At 41.7% G+C, this 10,571-nt stretch overlaps 1 protein-coding gene across 1 annotated transcript; it reads right to left on the reverse strand.

Annotated features, from left to right (window-relative positions):
- Positions 1-42: 42 nt before the first annotated feature.
- Positions 43-9,791, reverse strand: LOC104932708 (casein kinase I). Its single transcript, XM_010748008.3, has 11 exons — positions 9,366-9,791; positions 6,737-6,827; positions 6,391-6,501; positions 6,035-6,183; positions 5,050-5,278; positions 3,444-3,614; positions 3,056-3,204; positions 2,734-2,929; positions 2,501-2,640; positions 2,029-2,096; positions 43-1,924 (listed from the first exon to the last, which is right to left on the reverse strand). Exons 2-10 carry the CDS (start codon positions 6,810-6,812, stop codon positions 2,064-2,066), a joined length of 1,254 nt encoding a protein of 417 aa, XP_010746310.2. The 5' UTR covers positions 6,813-6,827; positions 9,366-9,791; the 3' UTR covers positions 43-1,924; positions 2,029-2,063.
- Between the last annotated feature and the right edge of the window lie 780 nt (positions 9,792-10,571).

Genomic DNA, 10,571 nt, shown 5'->3' on the forward strand with positions numbered 1-10,571 from the left:
TACGTGCAGCATTAAAGGAGGAAAGAGGGTCAAAAAAAAAAGTTGTGAGCAACGTTATTCATTTTTATTACTTCATAAAATATACACAAATACTGTTGTAAATAAAGTGTGTTAAAGAACTGTACAAGATATCAGTACACAATACATAAAGTGAAATCCCCGTCACCTCAACCTCTTCTATACCATTTCCAACCCAACAGTTACAATACCACTGGGTCATGGTGGCCTGTACAAAGGTAATCACACACACATACACACGGTACACTGTTATTTACACATCCCTGCAATTGCATCAGTTGTTTTCTTTTGAATGACATCATCGAGATTGCTGGAGGTTAAAACCCAAAAAAGGTGACATCCTATTAGCATATCATTTTTGCAGAAGGAATATTGAAAGCCCTATGTATGATATGAGGCGGACGACCTGTGAAGCACGAGGAACAGGAGAACATACGGGACAAGCAGAAAGAACATGAACAAGAAAAAAGAAAATACTTCTAATAAGTTACAGGAAGATGAAATTAAAGTTATTTCAGACAGATAAAATATAGTTTGACATAAATAGTAGAGATAAAAACAGACAAAATGAATCTTGTATTAGCAGGGAGTCACTGCATCTCACTCACTCTCTCACACACTCACACAATGTTGGATGACCCAGCTGGCAGAGTAATAATAACCAATCCCACAATTTAGTATTTTAAATACCTAGAATTCTGAACCCAGCCCCAATTTGTCATTAGTATGCATTTTTCTACTTTACACCTTAAAACAAATAACCACATTTTGGCTTTACATTAAAATAAAAAAATATTTACAGTGAAGTAAACATTAAAAAAAGAAAAAAAAAGAAATATTGGATGTCCCATCCCCCTAAGAGTCATCCCAAACAGAGCCTGCCCACTCCCCTATGACCTCCAATAACAAAAGAATTAAAAAAAAGGTAACATTAAGAACTATCATAAAAATTGCAGCCACTATTTGTTAGCCAAAACGGGCAGCTATGGTCTCTGGTCAAATACAGAATTTCCTGAGGAGCTTTCCCTCAAGACTTGGGAGTGTGTCTTTGCAATATCTATGGGTCATTCTTCACCTTACCCACTCACATTTAAAAACCAAAGAAAACACACCAAGTCAAAACAGGCAAAAACCAAAAAAAAAGGGGGGGGTGGTGGAGGTTTTGGTGGTCGAGTTTTGAGGGAGAGTAAAATCATCACATGGATGAAGAAGGGGCAAGCAAGCACCAATTGCTACTTCACCAGAAACATTACTTAACAACAGCTAAACATCACTTACTTATCCTTTTCAAAAGCTACCTTTCTTTTTTGTCCACTACCCTCTGACCTACCTCTCTCCATTTCTTCGTCTTTCAGCTGTTATTTCTCTCAAAAAAACAAAAAAAAACAAAGAAAGATAACTCATAACAAGCTCCAATTTAAGATGTCCTCGTGAAAAGATAAAAGAAGCGACGTTCACTGAAAAGATGTTTTCTGTGGTGTTAAAACTGAAAAAGAAATCTTTACTAAGCCTACATCAGTCACGAAGTTGACCTTTGACAAGAAACATGCGCGTGTCCCTGATACCTCTTTGCTTCTTTGATGCCAACAGTTCTTCACATTTGTCAGACAGAAGGTACTGAAGGAAATGTTTTGAGGATTGGAGCAGGTATGAGCAACCATGGAGTAACAATGGTGTAAGGACCGTCATTCATTTGCTTTTTGTATTGTGGTGTTGGTGGTCCACAGTTCAGCGAGAAGGGTTCATGAAAGAGTGCATGTTGGATACTGTCACGTACATCCCTGGATCCTTTAAAAATGTACTGTCCTGTTCCAAAAGGTCCATGTGTCCATTGGCAATCATCTTTTCATAAGACAAGGTAAAAACAAATGAAAATAATCCGGAGCGATGAATATACTTTGCAGCCCTGCAACAACAAATGAAGTGATGGTCGTTAGGGAGAGCCACATATTGGTGAGGGTGTATTTCAGCAGTCGGCATGTGAACAAATGAGGGAAATTTAAACCTCACCTGTCAGTTTCGTGTGCATGCAGAGCCAAAGAATTCTACTTCCCCATGTGCTCAAATGGCACGCTGACCTGCAAAGGAAACAGAATCAAGGAGAGGGATTAGCATCGTTTATTCACTCACACATACATTAAAAGCAAGTACAATTATTATATCTGAACCAGATCCATCTCCTATCAGAGGCAACATCACAGAGCGATACATAAAAATGCCAAATTTCCAGGACACATCTAGTCATGATATGGACCACTGTCCAATAACAATTGACAAATGGCTTGGGGATCGTTTACCATTATCCTATTAAGTCTATATTAATGATAGTATTATAATATTATTATAATAGTCTTCAACTGATGGCTCACTGCTTGCATTATCCACTTCCAACACACAGTATTCTCATATATTAATTTTTCCTCCCCGTTTATCACAGTGTGTGTCACATGGGCAAACAAGGGAGCTGGGAGTGTTTTCTCACCTGTGATGTGGAAATTCTGGATTGGTCATGACGGGCTGTGAGGTCAGAGGACGATACGTTGGCAGGAGCCCCGCGGTGGAGACGCATGCTCACCTTCCTCTCCCTCTCTGCGCGAGAAATTGCACGAGGTGACGTGTTCCCTGAAATTATGGATTCAAAATTTGTTTTTGAAAAACCACATTTGATGCAGATATCAAGAAAAAAAAAAAGAAGCAATTTAGCTAAACGCTCACCAGACTGCTGGACCCGCGAGGCAGGGTTAGAGATGGCCTGCTCTGGCCCGTTCCTGACTCTGTTGGCAGCTGCAGGGTTAGGACCTGGGGGGAGGCCCCGCGATGCAGACCCCCTGGGGCCTCCTCCGATTCGGTCATCCCTCTCATCTCCTGTCCTCCTCTCCCGATCTCCATCCTCAGCCGTCCGACTGGCACCCTGATAGATGAGATCAGCCACATTAAAGCCTTTCCATGAACATAAAGTAGCTGTATTATATTGTAAGTTGTTTAAAAGTGAGAAGTTAAATGGCAGCTAAGCACCAAAAACAGATAAAACGCTTACAAATTTGAGCATGTTCCAGTCGAAGACATAATCATAGGAGAAACCCTGGCGGTGGAAAAGATTCCTGAAGAGCTGTCGTAGGTACGAATAGTCCGGCTTGTCGTCAAAACGGAGTGAACGGCAAAAATTCAGGTATGTGGAGAACTCAGCTGTAGGAGAACAAATAACAAGCAAAACAGTAATGAGGAGAAAGTCAATACACAACACTAACAGCAAGCAAAACACAAAATCACTGACTTTGTGGTAAACTTCAACTACAGTGATTAAACAACATTTGCAGCGTTAGTCCTTCATTCCACAGTGAGGAAACTCAATACTGCAGCTGCAGAGAATTTCAGAACTGCAGGCATGTTGCTGCTCCATTACACAGAGGCACTACATCACTTACAAGGGTATCCTTTGCAGAGAACCTCGATGGGCGTGGACATTTTCTTCTCACTGATTCGTTCATACTTCTGCCTCTTGGTAGCAGCCTTGAGGCCCTGCCAGGGGAGGGAGCCCAGGTTGAAGTACATGAGGACATAGCCGAGAGACTCCAAGTCATCACGTCTGGACTGCTCTGTTGACAGAACGAGAGAGACAGACAGTGAGAAAATTAAGTCCACTCAGCACTACAAAAACGACTAATTTATCCAAGCTCTATTTACAGGTTAGGTCAAAATAAACTAACGCCTTTGACCAGTCAATAAGAGGCCAATGAGTAGTCAAGCTGGGAATACTACACAACATGGCCAAACAATTATTTTACCCCTCAGGGTTGTATCATGTGTAGCTCATCTGTTTTAGTCAGTCTGTGAGTTGCTAATATCTGTGTGAAAAGTTATGGTAATGTAATGAGAGCCATGTCAGCCCCCTAAACTGACTTCCCAAGATGCTCATGTGGCGCTTGTTAATCAGTAATGCTGATTTTAGTCACAGAGTAAGGTTAAATACTGTGTCCCATCACTTTCATTTAATATTTGTCCATCCAGTAGCTGGACAGAAAGTAAATGATATCCCAGATAAATACAGAAATAAAAACTTAGTGGCTGAAACTGCTCAGCTAGTGCACTGAAATAAAATGGGGAATGTGTTTAAATGATTAGCCATATAAAAAATGTTCTTAGAGAGCAACAACAGGACTGTTTTCCATCCCAGATGGCATTTCCTTCTTTCTCTCTCTCGTGAGCTCCCTTCCCTCACATCCTCTGTATGATCTGATCTTGTAGGGTGTGTGTATAAACAAAAACACGATGCAGAGAGGACGCACGTCCAAGAGGAGCGGGGAGGGGATGGAGGTGACAATGAGGAACAATTTGTTTATGCAATGTAGAGCTAGAATTTACAAGCTTCCTGAATGAGAAAAAGTTAAGCTTTAATAAGACGTGCAGATTCAAAAACCGCGAAAATATTCAGAGGCCGTTATTACGTTCTGACGCAGACACATGGTGAGAAGGGATGTGACTCATTTAAAAGAAATTAAGCAGAATTTTGACTAGCCTCATGACTACCCATCACTGTTACGATATGTGGCTTTTATCAATAGTGACGTGGCAAACTGTCTCTTCAACCCTCAATTTTATTACTAACAGAAAATTGATACAAATGTCATATTTTCTTTCAGGCAGCTTTATTGGGGAAAAAAGGCATTATGGCCCCGTTGCATAATAAAAGCCCTGGACTGAATGAACACATTGTAACTTGCTGATCTTCGGTCTGCTGTAGTCAGCATTATCCACACCACATTTTTAGATACTTTGACCTTTCTGCCATGTTAGTAATACATAGAATATAAACAAACCGTTTATATACAACAGCTCTAACAGAGGCTTCATAGAAAACACCATCATGTGCGGCAGAAACAGAAATATCTGCCACGTGAGCCACATGTGTGAATAAACAAGTAACAGCGACAGTATTCTTATGAGGATCTAATCAAATGTTGTGAATAACAAATAACCAATCTAGTAGGCAAACCAGGCACGTGTGCGTGTGTGTGTGTGTGTGTGCCTTACCAATTCCAAGATGTGTGTTGATGGAGGCGTAGCGGGCTGTGCCAGTCAGGTTCTTGTTCTCCCTGTACGGGATGTGCTGGTGTGTGCGGGCGTCGCGGTACTTTTTGGCCAGGCCAAAGTCGATGATGTACACCAGGTTGCCCTTCTTGCCAAGCCCCATTAGGAAGTTGTCAGGCTTGACATCCCGATGGATGAAATTCTTCGAGTGGATGTACTCGATGCGACTGATCTGGAGAAGACATTTGAGACAGAGTGAGGAAATTATCAGGTTTTGCAGCATGAAACAAAATACTTTGGTACACAGACAGGATATATTTGTGAGTGTAATGGAGACATAAATTCAAGGCCACAAGGTCACATTATGACTCGCTACATACTGTGTGAAGCCAGTACTTTCCTTGTGCTGTTTTCTAATAAAGTTTCAGTCACTGAGCAGTAGTAGGTGCACTCAATACATCAATACCTTGAGCGAACTAAAGCAAAAAGGAGAACAAGGGAGGACAACAGGATATATGAAGACAGGACAGGGAAAGGTGATAACTCCAGGCTATAAGTGGAGAGTCAAACATCGCTGTAGAGATCTGACACAGCAACTTGGCTGCAGTAAGAACAAAAGGTGAGATGTGTTGTGCTTGAGAGAGCTCTGGGTGAAATGAAATATGTAGGCCAGCGCGGTTTAAGAAGAGGCCAGAATTATTAAGTACACTGGATGCACAAGAGTAGTGGAGACCAAAACAAGCTATAATCTTTGAAGAAGCCTTGGGGGAATCATGTGCAATGTTTATATATAGAGCATGCAACAACAAATAAAAGTCAACTGGGTCAGGCACATCTAGTGGGATCATAAATATTATCTCTGTATTGCATTTGTAAACAGAACTGTTTCGCAGTGGGGGTCCTAACATGAAGGGCACAGTGAAAATGCCCCAATGCCCCGGACTTAACATGAGGTGTGTGTGTGTGTGTGTGTGTGTGTGTGTCATACCATCTGGTCTGCCAAAAGCAGGACAGTCTTTAAGCTGAACTTCCGGGAGCAAAAGTTGAAAAGATCCTCCAGACTGGGACCAAGCAGCTCCATTACCATCACGTTGTAGTCTCCCTCTGCGCCGCACCACTTTATTGATGGTATGCCCACTAGAATACACACGTATAATTTATATTATTCGCCGTGTAACAAATCTTAACTTAGTAAATCTTGAAAATTCCATTACTCATCTGTGTAGATTCAAAGATGAATTCGAGTCAAATTCAGTCAAATTCTTGAAAACTTTTCAGCAAGCTTAATAGACTATTACCATCTATAATATTGCCAAAGATGTCAAAGATATATTCACTCCTCACCTCCTCCTTGCATCATCTTGTAGAACTTGCTTTCAATGTGCAGCTGCGGGTGTTTGGTCTTCACACATTCCAGCTTAATGGCGACCTCCTCACCGGTGGCAATGTTGGCACCTGAGGAGACGCACAAAAACAGTAAGACAAATCGCAGTTCACCAGTACTGTGATGGATGAAGATGAAGGAAAATCCAGTTCGGTGCCCAGATAAGTGAAGAAATTAAAAAGGTACAGTACGAAAAGAGACTGACGAGAAACTAATGTGGAAAGAACCGTAACAGAGGGAACACACGGAAAGTTGTGTAAGACATGAAAAAAAACAAAAAAAGGAAAATAAAGTGTTTACACTTACCAAGGTAAATGTCGCCAAAGGAACCACTCCCTATCTTTCGCCCGAGTCGGTACTTGTTCCCCACTCTCAGCTCCATGTTTGCAAGTTGTCACTGTGACCAACAGACAAATACAGATTATAATAAAGCAAAGGACGCAGGACACCACGCTAGCTCATCTGTGCTGCCACCACTAAATCTGAAACATTGTAGGATTACTACCACCTAACTGGATACACACATATATTTTCTAGACTTTCCCCAAGTGGTAGAATGAGGAATGGTATCCGCAAGAGCCAGTCAGCTGATCACATGCTGATCCGTCAGTCCCAGACACACTGAGCACGTGTTTGTGTGAGAATGTTGCCTGAGCAGGGCTAGTTGATCAGCAAACAGCTGTCTGGCCTCAAGAGATACACGATTAGGTTTGGGAGGGGGGAGGAGGTTGAAGTGAGATCAGCAAAAGCAGAGAAGGGAGGAAGAGAAAAAAAATAAAAATACAGCAAAATAAGGGCTACACAGAAATGCGAGTTTCCACTTGGAAACCTGAATCAACGGCCGCCTGAGTACCAAGACTTGGGGGCACACACACACGAAGTGAAATGAAGTGAATCTTCTGAGCTGAGCTGCACGTGATGCCCGAGCAGGATCATCATTTATTTAGTACTCCCTCTACCACGCCACATTGTGCAGCCACTGCAAAAACAAGACTAAGCTCTACACTGTTCTGTACTGGCACAGCCAAGGGAGTGAAGGCATGAGCAGCCACGGAGCGCTGGCTGGTTTTTATCTGTGTCGAGACCCTGAGACAGTTCTGTCCAATGAACTTCAGAAAGCAAAAATCAGCACAGCTCGTCGCTTATGAGAGCAATTTGTTTCCTCACCTCCAATTTGGGAACACAATGTAAACAAACGGTTCTTTTTATGGCAACAGTGAACCCTGGTTCCAAATGTGCCCTGCTGACCACCCAACAAGGCGAGTCCTCCCTCAAACCGCATCCACCCCCCTATTGAAAGCATGAAATAAGTCTCATGACGACTCAGACAAATTGCAAAACAAAGCTTCAGTTTTGTGGACATGCCAACTCAAGCAAGCAGAAACAGTCATCAGTTCTGTCAGATTAGTCAGCTCCGATCCAGAACCTCCTTTATCGCAACATAAAAAATAAAAATAAAAATCACCCCAGAAGTGACTTTGCTCGATTGTGAGCAGAGGGATTAAAAAAAGAGGGGAGCTGCAAACACCGGGCTCTGTTTCTAAAGCTACTCTGGCATCTGAGCTTTGTTAAAGGATTCAAAACAACTTGCATTGCTCTGTGTGTCCCAATTTAAAAAAAAGATATGTAGGCTCCTCGATGGCCTTGTCAACTCTTAGCTGATGAGAGACAGCCTGCCATAGTGGATGTGATGGAGGAGGATGGATTCGGGTTAATAAAGGGTTAGGTTTCATTACACCAAGAGGGTTGTGTCTCATGTGCTGGAGCCAGGGACCCGGTTTAGGGAGCAACATTAATCACAAGGCTACACAGTTAAGTGCCATTGATTAATTACTCGGTACAGGAACGGCGGCACACAATTTTAAAACTGCATATGGTTTCCATTCGTATATGAGAGGAGACGTGTATATAATGAAAGCAATGTGAAGAATGCAAATTTGCAAAGACAGGCTTGTGTGACGTGCAGCAGGAGGAATTAGCCTATCACACTGCACTTGAAACGCACATGTGCTGTTATGGTAGTGAGTGTCCACAGAAGAGTGGGTTGGTTAAAAAAATGGCACAGTTACACATTAGGAGTGTTTTTGTGGTAGATGTGGGATGTCCTGAGGAGGTTAAACCACCTATACAGTGCAATCACGTTAAATTAGAGTGTGCAATACATTTTTTTATATTTATTAAATACACATTTCTTGTGTATAAAGTGCTCCAGCTTTTATGAAAGTGGCCAAATAAGAGAGAAAACAAGTGTCACATGAAAAACGCCTCTCTCACTAACGGCAGCTGTCACTTCACAATCAGCTCCTGTGTTTCAGCCTCGACGCATTAAAGCATTAATACAACATAAACACACGATATGAAATATAAAAATAAAACAGCTTAAACATTTATTTTTTTTAACAGTAATGTCACATGTCAGTGTTCTTTGCCTGGCTGTGATGGGAAGCTGTGATTTACGCTACAACAAGGGCAACATATTTCTCATAATATAACATTTTATTAAAAATAAAAGACAGCCACACAGTCGCCATGTTGTTTTTAAAAACACTCCGTTTGTGTTACAAGACGCTTTCAGTTTTTAAAAATAGTAAAAAAAAAATAATAAAAATAACAGCCGAAGATATTTACGTGAGTTAACCGTTAGCAGCCGTTAAGCTAACGTTAGTCAGAAATACATTAACGGAACCGTGACACGAACCGCACCATGATACAGCTCGACATTAAAATAAAACTGATAAATTATTATATCGCACTTCATCAAACTGTGTATCACTCTTATAACCGCACCCATTTATGTGCTGGTACTAGCCTGATAGCCATCCCTACTACGCGCCCCCTCCCCCTCTCCTGTAAGCCGTGAATACTAGACTCTGATTCGGCCGAATCAGGCCCCTTTTCCCCCTTGGTTTCTCCGGTTCCCCGACCCGCTACTCACCCGATATTGGGTTCTTCCGAGAGCTGGTACGGTGGAGGTTCTGATCCGATGGTTGTCAGTCGGATAGGAGCCCGGGCAGAAGAGGATTGGAGCGGATTCTGGTGGCTCTCATTCCCCCAGCTCTTAGATCTGTCGTCGGTTGCGCTCCCTGTTGATAGTCCCTAAAGCTCCAGCAGCACGAGCGGCCGTTCGAGTCTGTCTCCCCCTCTCGTTACTTAACAACGCGCCCGTTCACAGCGTCGATGATGTCATTCTCTGGATGTCAGGTCATTAAAGGAAAAACGTCACACCTAACGACTCCCACCTCCATAAAAACCTCAACATTTACTTTAGTTGTAATCCCATTTTTTTTTATGAAGAATCCAGTCATTGTTGGTGCATTTCTTGTTGCGTTAGTGAGGTCCTTCATCCACCTGCACCACCTGAGTGTCGTCGTCTCCTGTTCATGTTCAGGGAAATTTTCTATTTTATTCCACTTTATTTTATTTATACCTTGCAGTTCTTATTTATATCGTGGTCACTTACTTTTGTAATGCTATTTATATTATGGTCACTACTCTGGAAATAATACTATTATTTATATAATGGTCACGTTCTTTGCAAGATTACTTACACTATGGTCACTTTACACTACAATACTCTTTATATATCATGCCACACTTATCCTCAGTACTTTGTCTGTCTTTGAAGGTTAATTACTTTTTCGTGGTCATTGTGTAGTTTAGATATCTATTGTACTTTGTTTTGGCCTCCTCTTACTTTTGTTTCTATATCTTGCTGCTGTCACAAGTGAATTTCCCTGTGGTGGGATGAATAAAGTATATCTAATCTAATCTAATTATTAATAATTGTATTTTTCCTATCATCAATAAAGTTACCAAGCATCTTCCAGATGATGCTCAAATCTACAACAACTACACACCTGTATCACACCTGTGTGTCTGAGGCCAATCACAATTTCTGGTGTTATGTCACAAAATGTTAGGAAATCATTTAATTATCTGCCTTTAAATCTGTGGTCTGTCATAACAATATACCGACTTTTGCACCATAGCTACATCGGAGAAGTTAAATTATTTCATACAGTAAGCGGTGGCTTACTGTAGAATGACGTGGGAGTTAAATAGGATTGGTGTGTGGATGGTAATGAGAGGGTGACAGATGGACATGCAGGCTTGTTTTTCTGTGGCCGTGTCATTGAACAGC

Source organism: Larimichthys crocea, chromosome XII (assembly GCF_000972845.2).
Source record: "Larimichthys crocea isolate SSNF chromosome XII, L_crocea_2.0, whole genome shotgun sequence".
In the NCBI taxonomy this organism is placed as follows: Eukaryota; Metazoa; Chordata; class Actinopteri; family Sciaenidae; genus Larimichthys; species Larimichthys crocea.

Bases quoted from the DNA above. Each gene is read 5' to 3' on its own strand.
- LOC104932708 (XM_010748008.3), bottom strand. From the start codon at position 6,812: ATGGAGCTGAGAGTGGGGAACAAGTACCGACTCGGGCGAAAGATAGGG. The intron at 3,205-3,443 runs GTAAGTGATGTA...GTTCTCCTACAG, and splicing joins TCTCTGCAAAGGATACCCTT to CTGAGTTCTCCACATACCTG. The intron at 2,930-3,055 runs GTAAGCGTTTTA...CTCATCTATCAG, and splicing joins ACTGGAACATGCTCAAATTT to GGTGCCAGTCGGACGGCTGA.